The sequence below is a fragment of the Aulonocara sp. 'chitande type north' Nkhata Bay genome, linkage group LG22, assembly GCF_057382095.1.
Source record: "Aulonocara sp. 'chitande type north' Nkhata Bay isolate Kocher_YH1m ecotype deep benthic linkage group LG22, A_spYH_male_GT1.1, whole genome shotgun sequence".
NCBI lineage: Eukaryota > Metazoa > Chordata > Actinopteri > Cichliformes > Cichlidae > Aulonocara > Aulonocara sp. 'chitande type north' Nkhata Bay.
The window spans coordinates 32,278,256-32,303,268 of NC_141364.1; the positions used below are offsets into that span (position 1 = coordinate 32,278,256).

At 41.4% G+C, this 25,013-nt stretch overlaps 2 protein-coding genes across 2 annotated transcripts; both read right to left on the reverse strand.

Annotated features, from left to right (window-relative positions):
- Window positions 1-1,572: 1,572 nt before the first annotated feature.
- Window positions 1,573-8,761, reverse strand: hdac1 (histone deacetylase 1). The gene is made up of 12 exons (XM_086279453.1): window positions 8,604-8,761; window positions 7,507-7,619; window positions 6,013-6,130; window positions 5,855-5,929; window positions 5,457-5,595; window positions 4,529-4,670; window positions 4,346-4,438; window positions 4,148-4,256; window positions 3,681-4,061; window positions 3,428-3,583; window positions 3,299-3,344; window positions 1,573-2,408 (listed from the first exon to the last, which is right to left on the reverse strand). The coding sequence occupies exons 1-12, from the start codon at window positions 8,650-8,652 to the stop codon at window positions 2,381-2,383; spliced, it is 1,449 nt and encodes a 482-aa protein (XP_086135579.1). The 5' UTR covers window positions 8,653-8,761; the 3' UTR covers window positions 1,573-2,380.
- A 10,058-nt stretch (window positions 8,762-18,819) lies between these two features.
- Window positions 18,820-20,702, reverse strand: marcksl1b (MARCKS-like 1b). Its single transcript, XM_086280766.1, has 2 exons — window positions 20,391-20,702; window positions 18,820-19,429 (listed from the first exon to the last, which is right to left on the reverse strand). Exons 1-2 carry the CDS (start codon window positions 20,475-20,477, stop codon window positions 18,878-18,880), a joined length of 639 nt encoding a protein of 212 aa, XP_086136892.1. The 5' UTR covers window positions 20,478-20,702; the 3' UTR covers window positions 18,820-18,877.
- Window positions 20,703-25,013: the final 4,311 nt, after the last annotated feature.

A 25,013-nucleotide genomic window follows, 5' to 3' on the forward strand; every position in this document is an offset into this window, starting at 1 on the left:
TGTCTCTTTGTCTTCACTGCAGGCACTTTATAACGGTGACCTGATGGAAGCAGTTGAAAATCATTAAAGAGAAGATGATCTGAACACAACAGGACAGAGGTGGCCTTCCTCAGCACCTGCCTGTTATAAAAGTCCACAAGCTGGACCTGAGACCTCCCTAAAATCTTACCAGCCACTTTAACCAGGTTGCTAAGTCTGGTCTTATTATTCAGGGACATATTACCGTACAGCAATGATACAGAAAGTTAAAACAGATTCAATAAAACTTTTATTAAAAAAAAGTCATTTCAGATGAAACATTGAAACCTCTCAACCTCCTTAAAATGTACAGTCTTTGTTGAACCTTTTTCACTGTAGCAGCAAGATGTTACTCAAAGGACAGAGTCTTATCAAGAACAACCCCCAAATACTTGTAACTGTCCACCAGTTCAATGGCTGCACCATTTACCACTGTTAGCGCAGGATGGGGGGATGTCTTCCTGAAGTCAATAACCATGTCCTTGGTTTTCAAGGTGTTAATCATTAAGGAGGACTGATCACACCACGAAACAAACTCATCCACAACAGGCCCATGGGAATCCTCTTCACCATGAAGGAGGCTTACAATGACTGTGTCATCTGCATATTTAATGAAATGCCTGTTGGCCTGTGTACTCAGTGTTTTTGCATTAATGCTTGATTCACATATTGGGTGAGAAAAAATGGGAACTTTTATTAGTAAGTTGCAGTTTTTAGTTTGAAAGATTTATTTTTGTACAATTGCACGATATCCACGAGGTGTGAAATTTTCAAGTGGTTACAAGCAGTTGACCAATACTGTAGGACGGGGATGTCAAACTTTGATCTTAAGTGGGCTGGACCAGAAAAAGTTGATAGTTCAGACCGTCCTGTGATTATACAATAGAAAACCTCATCTCACGCTCTGCAAGAAGCTGGCTGACACCAAACAACTCCCTACTCTGAGCCCTTAACCTCCACAGGCACCAAGACTGTCTGGGTGTGGTAAGGAAATTGTCTCTAATAACGTCATCAGAACCGAATGTACTTGTAGCCATTTTTTTCTCTGAGCATTCAAAGCCACGTGCACGGACAATTTGGGGTTCAGTACACTGCATGTGGAAGTGTGATCGAGCAAACTTGGGGAGCTGGGTCTTCTTAAAACACTCTTGATCAGCGGTCCCCAACCCCCGGGCCTCAGACCGGTACCGGGCCGCGAGAGTTGAGGCTCAGGTGTGAAATGTATAGTTTTCAGGGTTTTTATCGGTTTCCAGCGTTATTTTGTTATCGTTTTTATCGTTAACTCTGTTTTCCTGGGTCTTTTCACGTGTGTTATGAATAAATCTTCTTTTTTACAGTACCAGTACTAGTTTTATTTTGTTGTATTTATCCGCGACACCTTAAAGGCCGGTCCGTGAAAATATTGTCGGGCATAAACCGGTCCGTGGCGCAAAAAAGGTTGGAGACCGCTGCTCTTGATGACAAGTTAGGTGGCACTGTACTGTAAATTCTGGCTTGCCTTTGTATCTTTAATTTACAGTGTCAGTACGAATAACAAGTCAGGACAATATAAGATTCTGTTTTATCTTTTATTTATTTTTTTATAACAAAGTTCTGATAATGCACATTTCACAAGGATAGAACTCCAAACAAGCACGTGTAGAGGCTCACTCCACCTTCATGTATAATGGTACAAAATATCTAAAATAAGTCACTCATACCCCAACAGTAACCCCAGAAGAGGTTCACACTCATACTTACATAAACACACAATGGAGGAAGAAAATAAAAAAACAGAGCAGATATTCATAGGAAAATGGGCTGAGGGGACTGTACTCGTGATTTTAAATAAGTTACTGAGCAGAGATTGGGGACTGTTTGGGCAAAGGCAGTAATACGTACATGCTAAAGGCGAGACCAATCTAAACATGCATTCACTAGTGAAGCAACACAGAGGCAAACAGTGCCTCATGCTGGTTATTCAGTATCACAGTATCATAAATAGATGTCTGAAAACTAACGAAGCCTTTTTGCATGTGAGCACTTGGAAATCATCTACATCTCTGCAGGGACTTCCGAGTGAAATACCAGGATAGGAACAGTAACACTCTGGGTGGCTTTCAAATATTATTAGAGCAAACCTGGTTTACACACCAGCTCACATGTATTGATTTTATTCTACATGGAGCACCAGGCGGGTGCGGTTTATACCGGCGCATTACTGGGCTTGTAAACAGGTGACAGTGTAAATCAGGCTTGCCTCTAAGAGCACATAATAAAAACAGGAATAGAAAAAGGCCCTATCACTGGAGCGGGAGAATACAGGAATCAAGAGGGGCTTGAGGATAACAATAAAACCATCCATTCCTCTGTGTGCCGGTCTTCAGGTCGTCTTCACCTCTTCTTTTGGTCTGAAACAGGTTAGAAGTTGCTACAGTTACTACACTGAGTTTACTCAGAAAACATCATCTAAACAGCTAACACAAAGACAAAGAGGGTTCCCTTTCTTTTAGCAGTTTCAGTAACTTATCTGCTGTTACCAGCCCTTTTCTCAAACACTAACTATGAACGTCATGTAGTGAAGCACCATATTACACCCACACTGTACTCCTGTATCTCTTTATCAAAACAACTGTCCAATCAGATGAAGCTTTGGTCATATCACTAATTAACTGATTAGCCAGCAGTGTGCCAGGACACACCAATAACCTCGTGCTTTTACTAACCATAGCAAGTTACCAACAGCACTGAATAATCATTAGTACTTTCATACAGCAACATTACCAGCTGCAGAACAGATTAGGGAGGTGATGGACGGTGATCATTTGCTTGTTCATGCCTCACACCTCTTTCTATAAATGAATGTGTGTGGTACGCAGCTCCTCTGATTGGAGCTTAATACACCTGTCTGTATGCATGAAGCCATTTTTTTAAACACTTAAAAACCGACTGAACGACTTCAACTACAAGTCTAAAGAACAACTAAAAAGTAGGTCAAATCATGCAATGCAACTCCACTATATGCCTCTTGTTGTCTCATTAGCTGCTTTGTTGTTGTGTGTGAGCCACACAGTATGCAGAGAGGTAGACAGCATTGCCTTACTACACACACGGCCTTAACTGAAAACCCTAAATGATAAATGCAAGAAACCACTACACCAACCAGTTACAAACCACAATGTCATGAATCTGAAATTGCTTCAAGCTGGGAACCTGGTGTCAAAATTCTCTACTCCATATCCAGTGAACAACCGAGACAAGTAAAAGTGAACCACTCTGTCCCAGTCTGAATGTTTCTTACCCTGATGTGTCCATTTTCTCCTCCTCCTTCTCTTCCTCTTTGACTTCTAGGAAGCAAAGACACATGGGTAAATACTGTTCCTGTTATCTTTAATCATGTTCTACGATAGGTTTGTCTCACTAGCCTCACCTTTCTTTTCCTCTCCTCCCTTCTCATCCTCCTTCTTCACTCGTTTAGCCTTCTTGTGGTTAGCTGCGTTCCGGCGTCCCCCGCCTTGCCCCTCCGCCTCATCTTCAGAATCAGAAAACTCCTCCTCGCAGGCTATCCTCTTGTCGTGGGCTCGGACTGAAAAACAGAACACACACAAAAAGGCATCAGTACAAATCCTCATGCCACTGTTTCTTTAATCCTAAAAAAAATAATTCCTCCTGAAGTCTCTTACTAGAGATGCGTTTGTCTGGGTCTTCCTCCTCCTCGTCTCCGCTGTCTGGGTGAGGGGCATCCTCTGGGATCGCTTGCATCTGGACACCGGGGGCGTGAGGCAGCATACGCAGGTTCTCAAACAGGCGCTGTTTGATCTTCTCCAGGTACTCGTTGGTGTTCTGGTTGGTCATGTTGGAGGGGCTGATGTGCAGCTTAAAATCAGGCCCAAAATACTCAAAGTAATCATTGTACGGCAGCTCATTGGGGATGGAGCAGTCCAAGGCGACAGCGGTTTCGTAGGTCCAGCAACGGGCCACATTGCGGATGGTGTAGCCTCCGCCGCCCAGCATCAGCAGAGGAAGGTTGAAAGTTTTGATGTACTCGACACACTTGGCGTGACCTGTAGGAGTCAGCACATATTGGCGTGAAATTCCTGATGGTACAAAGGCAGATCTGAGCATTATCTTTTGGACTGTGTGGTTATACCTTTGATGGTGAGGTTAAAGCAGCCCAGTCTGTCTCCAGACAGAGAATCAGCTCCACACTGCAGCACCACAGCACTGGGCTGGTACATCTCCATGACTTTAGCCATGACCTAACACATACACAGTAATAATAAAGTCAGAACATGAACAGTGAACATGCTCTCTGCTGGCTACAGAAACATTATCAAAGAAAACTTACAGGCTTGAAGATGGCTTCATAGGACTCATCATCAATACCATCTCTGAGGGGGTAGTTCACTGCATAGTACTTGCCCTTTCCTGCTCCAATGTCCTGCATACATTGGGAATATTGTTGAATTCATGGTCACACATGTTCAAGTTGCACTGGTCACGTGTCAGACGTAAGAGTAAGAAAACTAACCCTCAGGTCTCCAGTGCCAGGAAAGTATTCCCCATACTTGTGGAAAGACACGGTCATGACCCTGTCTGTGGTGTAGAAGGCCTCCTCTACTCCATCACCGTGGTGGATGTCAATGTCAATGTATAACACCCTCTGATGGTATCTGAAACATGGCATAGAACTCAGTTAATAAACTTATACAGTTCTACTACTGTATAATAACATAAACAAAACAAAAAACACTCCAAAAGTGCACCCAGTGTGTGTTTCTACTTAAAAGCAAATAAATGCTGATGAAAATCAACCACTCAGAAAGACACAGGACAAAGACAGGGAGCCTAACAGAGCATTTCTGAATGCTTTCATAAATGCGCTCTGCAGACTGAAGGACAGCTTCATCCATCAGGCTGTCAGGAAGCTTAACTCCCTCCCGATTCTGCCCCCTCTCCCCTCTCTCCTCCACAGTCTCACTGAACTCTGTCACACACACACACTCTGACTCACTCACTGGCCTGCACCAGTTACCAGTCACTTTGTGGAGCATTGGACTGCCATTACCTCATAAGACTTTGTTGTTACACTATCTCTTACCGTACATTACTAAATCTCCATTTGCACTATTTGCCTATTTGCACTACTCTGCCTGGTTTACACCCAATGTCATTTACCCATTATATTGTATATTGTATAGCTTTCTTGTTATATGTAAAATTGTATTGTATTTATTTATTTAAATTTTTACTTTTTAATTATTTTACCTGCATTTTTTTTAATCACTCTTATATTTAAATGTTCATTTGCTTTTTTATCTAGGGATTGAGAGTAACGTAGTTTCTATTCTCTGTATGTCCTGTACATGTGGCAGAATTGACAATAAAGTTGACTTTGACTTTGACAGAGGACAAGGATATACAGTCATGTAAAAACAGAGCACAGCTGTGCTGCTTACTTAAGCAGCTCCAGGATCGCCAGCACGATGTCATTGACATAGCAGAAACCAGAGGCCTCTGACTTCTTGGCGTGATGGAGCCCACCGGCCCAGTTGATGGCGATGTCTGTCTGCTGCTTGTTCAGCTTCACTGCTCCAGCTACAGGAATGAAAAAGAATAATCAACATTAAACAATCTGATGGAGCTTTTAAGGGGAGTTTTAACTGTATTTTGATTCTTGTAAGTTTGCATTTGAACAGTCAAAATATTCCTCATGTATGTTATTCTGGGCCTCTCAGTTCACCCTGTCTGAAACAAGTCATTTTAGCATCCACCTTCCTTTTTAAATTTCTTCTGATTAGCTGCTCTTTGTAAACAAAAGGACTGAGATTATGTGAAGTGTGTTTGGAAAACATACCCACAGAGCCACCTGTTGAGAGCTGACAAAACTCGAAGAGACCATCAAAGACTGGACAGTCCTCTCCAACATTGACTGTAAGAAAGAGAAAACCAGTTTTTACACGCCTGAACAGAAGGAAAAGCCGAGGATTAATGAGAAGAAAACAGCGCACTCACATCTCTGCATTTGTTTGCTGTACTCAGACATGTTGTCCGGTCGGATGGACCTCAGGAACTTAATGTAATCATCACTGTGGTACTTTGTCATCTCTTCACCACTGGCTTTGTGTGGTCTCTGAAATAACACACATTGTCAATAATTGTTAGTTGTAACTAACATTTCGTGCAGTTTGGTACAAGTGTGTGAATACAGACAGGGCTAACCCATCATTCAAGCCCTATTTACCTGTCTTATATAACTGACAGTCCTATGTAACGCAGCTTGAGATATATTTCAAAAATCATTTTTATTTAATTTTCTGAGATAAAACAAATATGGAAACCTTCCATAGTCAAACTATCCATTTATCTATCAATCGTCTATCACTTATTGACGTCAAAGTCACATGACCAGTCTAGAAGGGATATTGAGGGATTCGGCAACAGAGAGCCACGATCTTTCCAGCATGTTCCGAGTCCCCTCTGGGTTCACCATACCTCAAATATGTCATCTAAGTTGCACCCAAGAGGCATCCCAGTAAGACACCTGTACCACCTCAACTGGCTCGTTTTGATGCTGAGGAGTAGCAGCTCTGCTCTGAGCTCTACTGAATGTATCAAAGACCATATTCTTTACATAATTTCCTTAGGGATTATTAAAGGATTCTGGTCACTACTCCAAGTTTGTGGCCTTAAATCAGATTAGGAACAAAAACAAACAACCTTACGACTTCACGCTCACAAACAAGAACCTGATGAGTCTGAACTTCCAGCTAAAACCCATTTGACAGCCCAGTTCCCCCAGTTTGAGCCAGACACTATCACTCAATTAAAACCAGTAGAGGTAGGGGGCAGAAAAAAAAAGATTCAGCACAGCGTCATGATATTTTGGGTGGTGATACACAGGGACACCAAATACTCTGGGAATACTGCAAACAAGAAGGTTCGTCTCACCTGATAGGTGTTTCCCTCTGGACCACATCATTGGCAAAAAGCAAAGATGTGAAGCTGAGCTCACCAAACCTAGAGATTTTAACCTGCTGCCTACAAATTCTGTCCATAAAAGTTAGAAAGGGACTCAGTAACAAAGGGGATCCCTGGATAAGTCCAATGCCAATTTGGAATGAGTTTAACTTACTGCTGGAGACCAAACCCTCACTGTGGCTGCACAGGAACAAGTCACAGACTCATAAACCACAATTACAGCTGCATGAAGCTCTATAAATGTTACTCAACATGGACATCGTTCAAAGCTTAACACAGTTAAAACAGCAACCGATGACCATTATTTTAAATTTTTTTTTATAAAACTTCATCGCAGTTCTGCAGTAAACAGCAAATAACTACCCATTTTTATGTGTGTAAAAAAGCGCTATACAAATACAGGCCATTTACCATTTAAAAACTGTTGCAAGGTACAGTTGCATTAACAGTTTGCCTCTGAGTACTATCAGTCCTGGCAGAAACCCTGTGTGTGTGTCTCTGTCTGATGTGTCTGGTGGTATGACTCACATAGATCTCCATTTTTCTGTACAGTCCATAGTTGAGGAGGAGGTTGTGCGTCATACGGATCCTGTGTGGTTTCATGGGATGGCCCTGGCCATAGTAGTAATTCCCCACATCACCTGTGGGCAAAAACATCATCCAGACAAGTTTATTTTAGATATTGCAAAAAAAAAGAAAGAAAGAAAGAAAGAAAAGCCACATTGCCTTAGGCATTTTAGTTCTTCTAAAAATGCCAAATTCAAGCTCAGCTCAACCCAAAACCTGCTCATCTGCATTTCAAATACACCTTTAAGTTAAAAAGCCTACGAGGCTTCGTGTAAGGATGACTTTTTTGTGAACTTGGCCAACTCTAAACCTCTTTTTTTTTTTAATTAAAACTTGTAACACATTCACGAAACGACTACTGCAGAATACACCGTGGGCGTCTTGGGCTGACTTGTGGGAGTTTTTATCGGAATTATTTTGCCAGACAAACATTTTAAAAAGCACACAAGAAGGCTTGAGAGAAGCTCAATACACCCGTTAATGTAGCCAAATCATTCGGCTGGGAATGTATAAGTTCAGTGTTATAGAAGTTTCTTATGTATGCGATTCTGCACATTATTTTTTTTTTAATGGAGTCAAACGCATTCTAACTTCTATGAAACCACCGGGCTAGATAGCGCCAATCTAGAGGAAGCCGGTACATCGTTCACACTTCTCGGAAGTTGTTAGCAATGCCCGAGTAACACTGATGTGATTAGCGTCGGATCGCTTCACGACTCCTTCACGCTGCAGGGAAGACCTTATTAGCCACACGCATCTAAAACCCACTAAAATGCTTTAACAATTTCACGAAACTGGTCTCTTTACTAAAGCACTTGAAAGTTCGATGAAGATCCCCCAGTGTGCTGCGTGCAGGCTTAAGCTAACAGCCAACTAGGCTTTCCGTGTGGCTAAAGCAGGCTAGTTAGTCAAGCTAACATTAGCTCACCACACCGGCTAGCTAGCCTGATGGTATAACAACCTTTTTCGATTCTTTATGAAATACATGTAATATTTCCTACTCTTCCAATGCCACTTCGATATCAAGGCAAACCAAGATGCATACGTTCGATATTTACCGTCATAGTAATAGCAAACTTTCTTCTTTGTTCCTTGAGACAGCGCCATTTTACCCCCCTGTTCCGTGCTCACCGGTTCCTCTGTGGCTCCAGGGAGCACTCGTTGAGGTCCTGTCAACCAATCACAGAGGCTGAACCGCCCTACAGGGAGGCGCCGGTATTACAAACCGAAGAGCGCCCTAGTGCGCTCCGTAGGCCGTTTGCCTTCGGGGCTTTCTATGGCAAAGATTTCTTTTCGTTTTCAGTTGCACTTGGTATTTGGGTTCAAGCTGCAAGAAGCAATGAAGGCAAGTTTCTGCACGTACAGTAGCCCGTGTCAGTTCTACAATGTGAGGGTGGTCACTGGTCACTGTAATCTCCAGCAACAACCAGTCCGTGAGCTGATAAAATAAGAATGAGCTTTTCTTCTTCCCCTGTGTCGAGAATCCTTTTACTTCAAGGTTTTGCCCAAGGAAAAACAGCTTTACTGTAGATTCGAGAAGGGATTGAAATGAACCCCCGATATTTAAAATCCACGGACTCCCCCCAATCCCCCTAGCCTGCCAAAATGAGGTCACCAGAACAAACAGGAAAAAAATATACTGAAGGCAGATGAGTAAACATGTAAGAGTGTTGATACACAGGGAACGATATTAAATGGTTTCAGTTGAGAATAATTATTTGAAAAGCCAAAAACGGAAAATGCCAAATGCATGGGAACCTCACTGCATTGATTTGTGTACTTTTCTATGCATAAATAATTGAAACAGAAAGCTACAAATAGTTACATAAAAATCTACGTGAAGGCAGGAAATGAGGTGATGCCTAAAATTTCCTAGGAGATGATGGCTCTCCTCTGATATTCACGGAAGAAATACCTGAATAGGAACGGTAGTGTCTGTGCTCAGCTCTCACTTTCCACAGTATGATCCACCCTTTAACATAAACACACCAGTTACACCAACATTTTATTGATCTCTTTAAATAATCTCTTTTATCTTATTGCAAGGTTGTTGCAAGGTTCTGTTTAATACTTTTTGTAATACATTAAATGTGTATTACAGAGGTCCATGACCATAAACCAAGCTGTCTTCAAAATAATTGGCAATAATCATAAAATTGGCCTGCATCATTTTCCTTTCCTTCCTGTGAGTCAGGGGGAAAGAGAAGAAAGACAAAAGACAAACTCAACAACATCAATTTGTCATCACCCACTTCTTTCAGGGTGAAACCATAGACTGTATAAAATGAAGTACATGGACCCCATTGCTTTTTGAAGTCCAATCTTGAAGCCTTGAGCTGGGTGTTTTGGCCATTGCCATCTTGGTGTTGTGAAACCAGATGTGACAAGTGAGGCGTGGAAATCTGCGAAACAATAGCTAGGTAGGCCAACAATAAAAACAACTCTCCTTTTCCATCCTTTTTGGCTCTAATCGGTGACTGTAGTCAAACTGAACACAATGTTGGAATCAATATGACTTGAAACCAGGAAAAATGGAAAATACATCAATAAAGTCATCAAGAATGTGTTTACTGAGGTCATAGGTGAAGGGAGCAGTGGGAATCATTTTCCCATTTACTTCTAAATCCCTGGACTCCTTTTAACATTTATATGGCGCCAATCCACAACTGTTGCTTTATGTTGTATGGTCAGGACCCTCCAATAATACAGAGAATATACTCAATTTGACAGAGATTATTGATGTTTGTCTATGTTTTAAACGCAGTAACAAACCGTTCCTGCTACTGCATAGATTTGCTTATAACAATCCTTATTCCCAAGGGATCACATGAGAAACTGGGAGTGTTGTGGACGACCATATATAAAACGGCTCTCTACAACATTCCCGCTTTCTCACATCTTTACGACATGCTGATATCAGCTTCAAAATTTAGACACAGTTTAATTGTATGGAAGGTTGGGTCTTGATTGTTGTCTCAACTTGAAATTTGAGTTCGGCCATTGAAAGAACCTGGTGGTCGGTTTGCTTTGTTTGTTCTCATTGAAAAATAAAAGTGTTTCAATGCACCAGAGGTAAATGTTCTTCTACTAAATATACTTTAACAAATGCACGTAAAGTGAAGTACATAAAGAACCCATTTTCCTTTTACAGTTTTTTCTGATGGTTTGAGCACATTTTTTGTAACTATTGGCTATTTTTGCAAAACTCTACACACAAATAAGAAAACTCTTCACCCAATCAGCAAAACATTGTAGTTTTCTTGTAAAAGTGAATAACCCTTGCTTATCTCTCCACACCTTTGTAAAAATGGTATTTTCGTATCCAACAGTTAACACAAGCCATCATATTAATAAGCACACAATGCACCAACTACACACTGATGGTATGAATAAAAAAAAACACATCTGGCTTTTGCTTTCTCTGTGCACAAGGTAGGCTATGTCAGTTTGAGCTCATACTTTTGTCATAGGTCTGGAAACATGGAGGGATCCAAACTTCAAGTACTGGTGTTTATTTACACACATCAAAACAAACACAAGTGTTTATTTCCAAGTATAGGATTATTTGCAATCGCCATATTGACTATATGGGTTTCTTGGTCTGCAGTGAACATGCTTCCTCTGCCCCAGCATCTGGTCGTCTAGCTAGCAATTCTGTAAAGTAACAATTTCAGTATTTTTACATCAATGGTATTGTTGTGTTTCTCATTGGCATATGGCAGTGCTACAAATCTTAGTGCAAAGTGACTGTACTAACCGATTCTCAAAATGTCCTTATGATGCTTGCTACAGTGTAGCGGCTCGAGTTAGGCTGGACCCGTTGGCCAGCTTCCCTCAGGGTCATTCCACGGTTGATTACATGGTCCACTATTGTAGCTCTGATGTCATCAGCAATTCTATTTCTTACTCTTCTTACCCTTCCTATCCCCCCTCCTCATCTTCCTCTCCCCCCTCCTCGTCCTCCTCTTGCTCCTCCTTGTCCTTGTCGTCCTCTTCATCCTACTTCTTCACGTCCTCTTCCTCAGCCTCCTCTACTTCTCACTCTTTCCTGCTCCCTCCATTGTACTCCACACACAGAGCTTACCTGTATTATAGTGCTTGGGCTGATTGCAAAGTGAACTAATTATCTAAAAAAGTTTTCACATGTGACAGTGTGCCAGACAGTTGGCAAAATAGTGTAAATAATGGCCGTAAATGTGTATAGTTTTGCTAGGAGTGCGTTGATCATTTGGAAATTGAGTGTAAAGCAGTGAGTTGTGTTTACAGTTCTGCAAAAAGAGTGCTGTGCAGTGGATTGTAGCTACAGGTTTGCAAAGTGTGTATTACAAAATGGCAAACTGAGTGCAAAGCAGTGTTTGTGCTTTTAGTTTTTCAAACTCAGTGAGTGGTTTTGCTATAAGTATTAATGGTTTTAGAAATTGTGCTATAAGAATCACAGTTAGGGTTTACAGTTTTTTCTGATTGCTTAAACCCTAACTGTGATTCCTGTAGCACAATCTCTAAAACTATTCAGACTTATAGCAAAACCACTCACTGAGTTTGCAAAACTAAAAGCACAAAAACTGCTTTGCACTCAGTTTGCAATTTTGTAACACACACTTTGCAAAACTGTAGGCACAATTCACTGCACAACACTCAATTACCAAATTTTGAACACACTCCTAGCAAAAGTATACACATGTATGGCTATCATTAACACTAATTTGCCAACTGTCTGGCACACTTTCACATGTGAAAACTTTTTTAGATAATTAGTTCACTTTGCAATCAGCCTAAGCACTATAATACAGGTAAGCTGTGTGTGCGGAGTACAATGGAGGGAGCAGAAAGAGTGAGAAGTAGAGGAGGCCGAGGAAGAGGACGTGGAGGTGAAGAAGTAGGATGAAGAGGACGACAAGGACAAGGAGGAGCAAGAGGAAGACGAGGAGGGGGGAGAGGAAGGGTAGGAAGAGTAAGAAATAGAATTGCTGATGACATCAGAGCTACAATAGTGGACCATGTAATCAACCGTGGAATGACCCTGAGGGAAGCTGGCCAACGGGTCCAGCCTAACTCGAGCCGCTACACTGTAGCAAGCACCATAAGGACATTTTGAAATGAGAATCAGTGAGTACAGTCACTTCGCACTAAGATTTGTAGCACTGCCATATGCCAATGAGAAACACACCAATACCATTGATGTAAAAATACTGAAATTGTACTTTACAGAATTGCTAGATGACCAGATGCTGGGGGCAGAGGAAGCATGTTCACTGCAGACCAAGTAACCCATAGAGTCATTATGGCGGTTGCAAATAATCCTATACTTGGAAATAAACACTTGTGGTTGTTTTGATGTGTTTGAATAAACAGCAGTACTTGAAGTTTGGATCCCTCTATGCTTATGGATCTATGACAGAAGTATGAGCTCAAACTGACATAGCCTACCTTGTGCACAGAGAAAGCAAAAGCCAGATGTGTTTTGTATTCATACCATCAGTGTGCAGTTGGCGCATTGTGTGCTTAGTAGATGATGGCTTGTGTGTACTGTTTGATACGGAAACACCATTTTTACGAAGGTGTGAAGAGTTAATCTAGCTGTGTTTGCTTTTGCAAGAGAACTACAATGTTTTGATGATTGGGTGACAGGTTTTCTTATTTGTGTGAAGAGTTTTGCAAAATTAGCCAATAGTTACAAAAAATGTGCTTAAGCAATCAGAAAAAACTGTAAGCATTCAGAAAAAACTGTAATAACAAACTCAATGACGAAACCTGAAGCAGATTAGGATTTGAGACTGGCCACCAGATGGCGGTGTGCGCTCATTTGTGTTTGGCTTGAACTTCTCAAATCTCTGCATAGCCTGTCAGTGCTGAATGAAAAATGCAGCAGCTTTGAAGTGATCAGTCACAGTATCTCACCTACATCACGCAGTGCAAACAGAACAACGATGTACAGAACAAACCAAACAATGGAGAGGTGAACTCCGTGTGGAGCAGTCATCAATAATTTGTAGCTCACTGTATCTTCCGTGCCCGTGCACAGTGTAGGTAGATGTGGATGGTTTACACAATTAAGTGCGCTTCTTCTGCCATTATTTTATGCACACTTCTGTCTATTAGTAAGAAAATGTCTGCTGTCGAAGTTTAATAATTGAAATCTACAAGACGCACGGCGCCTCGTCAGCTGGGAGTTTCGGCTTTTTTTCAATAACTCAGAATTGTTTGAAGGCTGGAACCAAATGTAGCTCAGATCTCAACTCATCAAATCAGCATGTGAACTAGGTCAGATCACCCAGAGCAGGGCTGATGTGCTCAGCTTGCCATGTTCAGGAGGGTGGTTGCCTTGTTGCCTTCCTTCTAATGGAAGGAACACTGTGAATGTGAAGGGGACGGGGGGGGGACGGGGGGGGGGGGGGGGGGTGGATGTAGCTGTAGTGATCTCAGGGCCACGGGACTAATTGAGGAGCCAGGGGTCAGCGGACTCCCACTAGAATGTCAAGAGTGCTCAATTATCTTAGAACCTTGGGCCATGTGGGATTTCCTTATCAATGAGAATAGAAATAGTGGGCTTTGGTTTTTTAATGAGCTGTGGACCATCAATACTATGATGAGACACATGTGTTTTGGGTTTTTTTCTTTGTTTTTTTTAACCCACTGAGATGTCTCCAGTCGTTTTCCATTAGTGGAAAACACAAAGTCAATACAGCCTCGGGCTGCAAGTTATATGTAACCAGACATTGTTAAAATTTATATTACATTTTACATTTTTAGCTATTTATAAATAATTTGGCATGACAGTTGGATGTATTAAGCCAAATATAATGCAAGTAAACCAGTCCTGTTTTATATGTTTTTTTTTTTAATATTACAGGTGTCCTACGATACAGAGTGGGCCATTTATATGGATACACCGGAATAAAATGGGAATGGTTGGTGATATTAAAGTCCTGTTTGTGGCACATTAGTAAATGTGAGGGGGCAAACTCCTCCACATGGATGGTGACCATGGTGGCCATTTAGAAGTCGGCCATCTTGGATCCAACTTTTGTTTTTTCAATAGGAAGAGGTCCATGTGACACATCAAACTTATTGGTAATGTCACAAGAAAAACAATGGTGTGCTTGGTTTCAACGTAACTTTATTCTTTCATGAGTTATTTACAAGTTTCTCTTTGTTCACACCCATTGACATGTCGAAGAGGTTAACACGTGAGGAGCGGATCGAAATTGTGTTGATATCTGATGAACGCATTGCAGCAGATTTTAATGCAAGACATCCTACGAGACCACCCATCTCCCATGCTACAATTAGCAAACTGCTTGCTAAGGTTCGTGAAACTGCTTCAGTGTTGGATTTGCCAAAATGTGGACGCAAGAAAACTGTCACTAATGAAGAAACATCAGTGTCTGTCTTAGCTTCATTCAGCAAGAGCCCACACTAGCACTCGCCGCATGTCACTGGAGAGTGGCATCAGTCGAACATCCCTTCGGTGGATATTAGCTACTCACAAATGGCACCCTTACAAACTCCAGCTACTGCAGCATCTCAACAAGGATGACCCAGATCGGCGCACAGAATTTGCAGAATGGGCAAAACAAAAATTGGAACAGGACCCTCAGTTCACGCAGAAGATTTTGTTCAGTGATGAGGCAAACTTTTATGTGAATGGTGAAGTTAACAAACAAAACCACCGCTATTGGTCTGACACTAACCCACATTGGATGGATCCCTCCAAGACTGTTGGAACAACAAAAGTGATGGTTTGGTGTGGTATATGGGGTACAACGATAGTGGGTCCATTCTTCATCAATGGAAACCTCAAGGCCAATGGATATTTGAAATTGCTACATGATGATGTGATTCCCTCTTTATGTACTGAAGCCAGCACGTTCCCTGAGTTTTTCCAGCAAGATGGTGCACCACCACATTATGGGTGCCAGGTCCGAGCATTCCTAGATGAATAGTTTCCTGGAAAGTGGATTGGTCGTCGTGGGCCAGTTGAATGGCCCCCAAGGTCTCCCGATCTGACCCCCTTAGACTTTTATCTTTGGGGTCATCTGAAGGCAATCCTCTATGGTGTGAAGATACGAGATGTGCAGCACCTGAAACTACGGAAAGTTAATGCCTGTGCTGGCATTTCTCCTGCGGTGTTGCTATCAGTGTGTGAAGAGTGGGAGAAGAGGGTTGCATTTACAATCCAACACAATGGGCAGCACATTGAACACATTTTATAAGTGGTCAGAAACTTGTAAATAACTCATGAAAGAATAAAGTTACGTTGAAACCAAGCACACCATTGTTTTTCTTGTGACATTACCAATAAGTTTGATGTGTCACATGGCCCTCTTCCTATTGAAAAAACAAAAGTTGGATCCAAGATGGCTGACCACCCATCTTGAGAAGTTTGCCCCCTCACATATACTAATGTGCCACAAACAGGACTTTAATATCACCAACCATTCCCATTTTATTCCGGTGTATCCATATAAATGGCCCATCCTGTAGTTCATACTTGTGTATTAATTCAATTTAATTCAGTTTTATTTATACAACAACAAATCACAACAACAGTTGCCTTAAGGTGCTTTATATTGTAAGGTAATATTTCTCTCTACAATATCTGATAGAAAACCCCAACAATCAGATGACCTTCTATGAGCAACCACTTGGCGACAGTGGGAAGGAAAAACTCCCTTTTGATCATTATTACTTAATTATGTATTAGTAGAATAAATCTTTACCTGTTCAGATTTACTGGGTTGTATCTGATTACAAGTATACATCTAGAAAAAAAAAAACATTCCCAATGGAATAACAACAGCAAAGTTCTCCCTGGAAAGCCATCTTGTAATGCCTCCTAGCACTTTTGAAATGTTAACCTTTGTTCAGATGGTTGTCTTGATATAAACAGGGGTGCACATAGGTGGTCAAAATAAAAGACGCGCACCAGTTAAGAAGTTGGAATGCGCGTTTGCGCACATAAGATGTTCTGGAGGAGGACAGACATTTGTTCAGAACTCTTAAAGATGTCGAAGAAGCAAGCTCCGTAAGCAATTACTTTGGTGTTCCTCCACCGCAAAAGAAGCGCGTATTCCAGGAGGAATATAAACACAATGCACACACAGTGTCAGCGTATAAATGTTATTATAAAAATTAACAGAAAGTTTGCAGACTTTACCCTGTAAGAAAGCTTTTAAAGGCTTAGTTTTACCTTTTTAACATCTTAAATTTTGTGAAATTTCATGGAAATCTGGAATTCTGCAAAAGCAAGAGTTCTTCCATAGATTTAGATGAGAAGGCCGAATCTATAAATAGCATGAAGTCCTTCATGTGGTCAGAGTAGTACCAAAATAGTCAATTTTGCTCTACAAGGGCCTGATATCCACTTATGAGAACATTATAATGCTACTGTTCTATCAAAATTTTAAATGAATATCTTCATATATGGCTCTCATTTTTCTTAGAAACAAAAATTAGGTAAAATAAAAAAATCTGGTAATTCTTTGTTTTTACATTCATCAGGTCCCAATCAGCCCAAATATCAAAGAGAAATTAAAAATGCATGCTGTGGATGAGTTTGGGTCTTAGGAGGTTAAATCTGTCACTAGAGCCACCTGACGTTAACCCATTAATTACTTTGTATTTATACAAACACACAAAACAAGTATAAAATGCTGACTAAAGCTCGATTCAGACTTCTGCAGGAAATCTACATCCTTACTTACAACATAACTGGAAACCCCTCTTAACCCTGCCATGCCACTGAAGTCGTTGCGGGCTGCATCGACGTGATCTTTAGTTACATTTAACATTACAGGAGGTGCACTTTAGGTTATGTCAAAGGTTACAGTGTAGCGTTAAAAGCTATTTCCAGTTACAAAGTAAGTCCCATTCAAGCATAATTCACGCATAAGAGATAATGTTACAGTGGTGACTAATGAAAGTGGTTATACCAAACCACAGACCGTGTAGTAACACTGCTCTACGTGTGGAAGAGTGGGTACATTATTTCTAGATTCTAAAACTTGAGATACTATCACTTTAATAAATTTTGAGGTCAAACCTGGAGGGAACAGCACAGCGGCTGCATTTATTTATTCTTGGTGCTTTCGTAGAGAAATTTGGTACTCGAAGAACTCTGAACGAAATCTTTGCAACAAAGTTACAGTTTTCTATACATTACTGACCAAAGAAGATTTGTAATAACTTTCCTTCGGGATTAATAAAGTATTCTGATTCTGATTAACTGCCCAGAGATTACGTCCAAGTGGAAAGGTTTGCTTCTTTAAGGACTTATTTGTGTAATGGCGTTTATGTGTGTTGCTCGAATTCCTGTTGCTTGACTACTGCGAGTGGACGCCTGTTTACTCGTTAAAAATGTGATAATGTGATAGACACGCTCAAGAGATTCTAAGTCAACTGTACCGTGGCAAGAGCAGTGCATGATGGAAATAAGCATGAAGACACATAAACAGGCAGGTAACCAACATTTATTTACCATTATCAACTTTACAATAAAACCAGTAACATCTGTCAACATTAGCAAAATAAAGAACAGAAATCAATCCAATTTATTTACAGAGACAAAGCAGATTCAGGCTCACACAAGACAGATAAACAACTCTGCTTCATATCAAACTGCAACAGTGAACATAGCAAGCTTAAGTGTTCTTTTTTTTTTCATAGTAAGGTAAAAATCAAAGTCGTCTATCTTTTTTTTTTCTTTGAACAAACAAGACATAGCTTCTCTGAATCTTTAAGATGGTTCTCTATAATACACCACAAAATACTTCAAATTTGGGTTAAAATATAGGAATGTAAAAAGTTGGCAAGTCTTTTCTGATTTCTTTTTCTTCTATTTAACAGTCATTTCAAGTGGTTGTGGTGTCCTAGTATCTTATCTAGCGTCGTTCCTTCGGCAGGAGGCATCTTGAGCTGTGGATTTTTAAGGGAAAAGATGCTTCGACCTCCAATCATCATCCATCGTTACTTCATGGTGTCATTTGCCGGCCAGCTAGCCATTAAAAATCCCCCCAACCCCCCCCCCCCCCCCCCCTCCCCACGCACAGCGACCAAACCCGCAGCCTAAAACTCAGTCCAGGTTCAGATGTCGAGCAGTAACCAGGAAAGTGATCTAGTGAATCTAGTCTGTCGTCTTGTTATCATGACGAAAAAAGTGGCACGTCGAAGGAGTCTCTCACATACATGTGTATATATTTACATATACATATATCCATATACATATGTATACATATACACATATATATAAATATATATATATATATATACTCTTAATTTTCTCTCTCTCTCTTGAAAAACAGTTCACCCAGTTCATTGTGAGCTAAACGTACAATCACTCTTTCTTTTCAGACGGAGCGGGGGTCGAGCTGCTCTCCTCTGTCGGTTTCGTGGCCTCGGGGGCAGGAGCAGCTGCCTCTTTGGCCTCCTCCTTGGGGACCTCCTCCTTAGCTGGCCCCTCCTCCACCTTCGGAGCCTCAGCGGCAGAGGCAGCGGCGGCGTCAGCAGCCTCCTCCTTCACCTCCTCTTTCTTCTCCTCGGCAGGAGCAGCGGCTCCATTCTCAGCAGGCTTCTCCTCAGAGGGGGCAGCGGCAGCCGCTTCCTCTTTCACAGCCTCGCTCTTCTTGCTCTTCTTGATGTTCAGTTTGAAGTTGAAGGGCTTCTTCAAGGAGAACTTCTTCTTCTTCTTCTCTTTGGTGCTTTCTTTGGCCGCAGCCTCGCCCTCCGGTTTTGCAGCCTCTCCGTCTGCAGCAGGCGCCGGTTCGATAGTGTCACCTCCCGCACTGGCTTCAGGCTCCTTGGCGGCCTCCGCGGAGCCGTTGGTAGCTGCAGCATCCCCATCGGGCTTTGTAGAGACATCGCCATTGGTCTTCACGTGACCGTTCTCCTGTAAAAAGGGTTACAAAAAAAAGAAGAAAAAAAAGACACAAAATAAGTCAGCTTTCTATCAAGTCTTGTGTTTTTTAATTAAAAAACAAACATAAAATACAAACAAGAACAACTGCTGTTGGGGAGGTCTCGTATCTTTGCCGAGCATCGTTGCGCTCATCAATTAACCACCATGTCGTCTGGCTCAAGAGGCGACGCCTTGCAGTACCCTAATCAGGCGATAGGCGGCGGCAGCGTCTCACAGACCGCCCGGGTTGCCAGACAGACGGGCTCAACAAAGACGAGGCTGAAGCTCATCGATGGACGAATGAAAACACCTTCATTTGTTATTTTTTGTTTACCCAAGAAAAATGTGATAATTTTCCAGGGGAAAAACATTTAAAACTCCGAAGAATTTTTTTTATTCATGAACCCCCCCCAAAGACTATTTGGTAAGAGTGACGGAAAATCGTTGTTTTGAATATTAGTGACATTTGACATCTCATTAATGACTAATTTTACTTACATTACGTTTTGGAAAGTACCAATTTGCAAGATTTGCGGTGAGACGGCAACAGGGCTCTTTTCAGGGAGGAGTAGTAGACTGCCTACGTGCGAGCAAGCCGCCCCCTCCCCCTTTTGTGACTGGCACTGTCAAAAAGCGTTCTCGGTTCGACCTCAGTGACAAATAAACACATACTTACTTGAAACTGGGAAAACCGTGACAAATAACAGCCCCCCTCCCCGCGGACTGATATGTTTTTGGGGGGAGCTCTGTGAACACCCGTCTGAGCACAAGATGCTACAAAGCCCCACCTGACTTACCCCAAAATGTCCTCACATTCAAGTTTAATCGATTCATCGTTAGCCAAATCCGCTATATGCGAGGTTTTCGTGTGAGAAACTCAACTTTTATCAATTTATTATGCCATCCTTCTGTGATAAAGTAGTCATACGGAGCAACTAGATGGTATATTTACCTGTCCGTTGGTTTTGGCAGCTGCAGCATCAGCGGCAGCAGCGTTTGCCTCCGCGGCCACCTCTCCCTTGGATGCCTGGGATCCCATTGTCTTCGGTGAGTAGCGGTCTTCTAAAGCAAATTAAAAAGAAAAACTAAAAAAGGCGCGTTTTAAGTTAATCCAACTCCAGAGCGAGTTACGTATCCAGCGGTGAAACCGTGAAAAGTGTGTGTGTTTTTAATTTTTTTTCTTCAAACAGCAGCTACTCCCCTTCGGTTGTTCCCGTTGTCTGACTTGCCACCCCGATAGAGAGAGACCCTCTAAACTCGAAGCTCGCTGAACGTAACGCTTCAACATACAGCAGGTTCAGGGCACCACCCGTGGGCGGATCCTGTTCATGAACGGCCAATCATCGTCTGCTCCAGCCCGACTTTGTCCAATCACCTCTGACTCCCTAATTGTCCCCGCCCCTCTAGTGGACCCCCAGCAATGAAATCAATTCAGCCTTACTAAATGCAGTGTTTTATAGGCATGAAACTAAAAAAACAATGCTGACATAGCATAAAGATAAGAGAAAAGTCTCCCACACAAAAGTAGTTTCCTTCCTTGTAGTGAGTATTACTGTATGAGTGTGTTTGCTTACCTCAATTCACATGATGGCTGATAATTCAGAGGGAAGATATGGAGCACATAGCTTCATAGAACATCTAGGTGATTACCAGATGAGAGTGAGGTATATTTATAGTAAACATTAAACCACTTGTTTGGATGTGTGTGCGGGCTTTAATAGCATTGCACCTGATACACTCAGTCATAGCATAAATTGAACCTAAAGTTGCTTTGATCAAGAAATCAGCAGTGAGAAATAATGAACACGGTATAACAACTCTATTCACTGTAGCAGTTTATTTACACAGGATGCACAAGCACCCTTAGGGCTGCAACTAGTTCTTTTGAGTTATTAATTGACTGTTAGATCCTTTCCTCAAAGTGCCAAAAAAAAGAAGAAGTGAAAACTGCTCTAAAAAGTAGAAAGACAACCCTTTTTACCTAGATTTATTTTCCTTTCACCTCCAATTCCCACTGTCTCATTTCATGGCATTTAGTAATGCACTGCACCATTATTGTTTCACTTTTGCTTCCTGGCGTAAGTGGGGGAATTCTGACTGGACATCTTTTGGTTTCAGTCTCAGTACAGATGGTAGACAAAAACATATCTCAAATTACAGTCTGATTCAGCAATTAGTCAGACTGTCAGTAAAATCCAACACGTTTCCAGAAGTCAACTTATGGTATGAAAAAGCCTCCATATAGAGTAAATCACAGGCACAGTCTCCCCTGGGCAGTCAAATTACTCGAGAAAATAGTAGTTCCATCAGGTAGATGTATTATGCTTTACTAGCACAACACAGCTCATGAAATACAGTTTAAGAGGAGAAGAAGTAATTCTTGCAACACTATAGCCATCTTAAAATTCCTCTATTTTTGAAGTACGGCTAAATTAGCCTTAATTTCAGAGGTCACTTGACTATTGATTTTGCATGTATGGAAGAACAAGTCAAACCATATAAATGACTATGCCCTAAATAAAGCCTTTAAACAGCTTTTCTTTTTGCTCTAAAAAGTTATACTTCTACCACAATCTGTACTGTTGTGGAAATCTAGTAATTTTGGATTGTCATGGGTTTGATTCACTGCATCCCACTAATTGACAGAGCAGTTATCTGAAAAAGGCACACTGGAAGAGCAATTAGATCAAAATCTTGGTTACACAGAAATAAACGCAACCTAAATGGGCATTCAGGGAGCGCATGCTCCGCCAAGGCCAGCGTGCTCTTTTGCAGTTAAAAAAAAACAGTAACCCACTCGTTTCCCCATGGATCACCTCTCCGCTGTCTTGGAGTTCAGCACTTTTTAATGTTGCTTTTACCGTATGTCCATTAAGTCCCTCACTGTGATGGAAGAAATTTTATGACAGTTTTCATTTATACAGAGGACTTAACTGTGACAAAATCAACAGGTGGAAACTAAAACAGAAAAAGACTGGGAATGGGAATGTTTTTACCTCCAGGTACACTATTTCCCATCTAGATCTGTTCCCACCAGGAGGAGCAGCTGAATGGTAAAGTGGATTCACTTCTGTCATTCAATACAAATGAACGAAAACAACTGAATGAGAGTTTACTCTATTGTTCGATGTAGATTTAGAGGACACATTTCTGGCCATCAGATTGGAGAACAGGATTCTTGTTGAGGCTAGTAGCATGTCACGCTGTCTCCTCATGTCTACGTGACTAGAAATGTTGTTCACTTCCGCTTGTCAACAACATACCAGTGCTTAAATATGCCAACGGGATGATCATGCACATTCCCCCTGATCGTTCGCCTCCACAAACATTCTTCACAACAGCTGCTGATGTTAAAAACCTCAGTTACGCAAGCCAAAGACTCCAGTGTTCAGTGGCGCAAATTGTTCTTTACTGCAACCAATCTGTCTAATTGATTTTGTAAGACTCGGGACCAGTGAAATGTGTGTCCTATTAGAAACCCACCTGCTCATCTCTTTGCAGGTACAGATCAGCGATGAACAGAAATGAGTTTGAGATACTGGCTGAACTGTGTAATCATTAATGCATTTACAATGGGCTCAAAGCACAGTTTTGCATTGTCCATGCAAACATTTCATCAATGTGGTTAATACAAAGTTATTCATGTGACTGTATCAGCTGAAGACTTTCACTGTAGAATGCAGAGTGCTCCTTACTGATGTTGCTCACATGAATTCAGGTCTTCCAGTCACTTTCATGACCACGGGTGTATGAAATCAAGTACTTAGACATGCAGACTGCATGCAGACCTCAACAAAAAGTGCAGTTGTGAAATTTTCTCACTCGTAAATTGTCCATAGTCAGCTGTTAGTGGCATTGTAACAATGTGTGTGTCATTGTGGGGGAATTGCTGTCATGCCAGCAAATGCTGAAGCGTGGAGTGCGCAGAGTCAATTGATACATACTCTCAAATTTCATGTGGCCGTCAGATTAGCTCAAGAACATTGTGCAGAGAGCTTCAAGGAATTGGTTTCCATGGCTGAGCAGCTGCATCCAAGCCTTACATCACCAAACACAATGCAAAGAGTCGGATGTAGTGGCATAAAGGACGCCGCCATTGGAGTCTAGAGCAGTGGAGATGTGCTGGAGTGACGATTCACCCGTCTTCATCTTGCAATCCAATCAACATGTCTGGGTTTTGCTGTATAAAGTTTGTTGGAGGTGTAGGTTGCATTTTAGGAGTTGGGCTAAGCCCCTCAGTTGCCCTCAGTTCCAGTGAAAGGAACTTTTAATGTTTCAGCATACCAAGACATTTTGGACAATTTAACTTTGTGGGAACAGTTTGGGTATAGCCCCATCCTCTTCCAGCGTGACTGCGCACCGGTGCATAAAGCAAGGTCCATAAAGACATGGATGAGCAGGTTTGGTGTGGAAGAACTTGACTGGCCTGACCTCAACCTGACAGACGACCTTTGGAATAAATTAAAGCAGAGACTGCGAGCCAGTCCAACATCAGCGTCTGACCTCACAAATGTGGGTCTGGAAGAATGGTCATAAATTCCCATAAACAAACTCCTAAACCATGTGGAAAGCCTTACACAAAAAGTTGAAGCTGTTATAGCTGCAAAAAATGGGCTGACTTCATATTAAACCTTGTGGATTACGAAGAATGGGATGCTACTCACATTCGTTTGTGTGAAGGAAGGCAAGCAAATATTTCTGACGATATAGTGTAAGTAATTGCTAATATAATGACATTAAATAAGTAATCTTTAGTTAATTAAATTCTTGCTAAGAGATAAAGGAGAACCAAGACTAATAGTTGTTCACAGCTGGGATCTACTGAGTTGATCTTATAGCATGAGGGCTTGAAGGAGGATGGAAACACTATACATTGTTGCTCGTATGTTCATCAGTTAGTTTTATCGATACTTTTCACACACATGAGAGCAACTTGTTACTCCCTGAGTTTTGTTTTTGTTTTTGTTTTTAGAAGAAAGTAACCAAAGCACACAAGAATTACAAAAAAATCTCACTTTTTTTTGCAACACATTAATTAATAAGTAGCAACAGGCTGCACAGTGCACCAAAGTAGACATTACGTGAGATAACACTCTCTTTAATAGATAGTAAACAAAGAGAGCCGTCACCTAGCTCTTGCTTTTAAAATATGGTCAAATTAAAGTATATTTAGTGGCCATATAGTGCCATAAAATCCAAGCTAGATTATACTTATACATATTATGCACATCTTAGTCTTAGATAGAAAAAACACTGAGCTCACAGGGCAAAACATTTGATCAGCCTTTGTTTAATGTACTTAAACAAAGGCTCACTAGAAGAAGAAGAAGAAGGGCCTCTTAGCCTGAGTGTTGTTTAGGCTCCTGTGGAGTTTGCAGGCCTTACTTCCTCAACAATCTGCTTCCCGCAAAGGTTAAGAGTCTAAGTTGTGTCGCTGTCTGACATCAGTAGCCTAGCATAACAAAACCATGTGAAATAAAGGTTACATTTATTGGGAGATATTAACTATAAAAAAACAGTGTTATCATTCTTATGTGATCAGGGAAGAAGGCTATAATGCATGACCAAATTACCA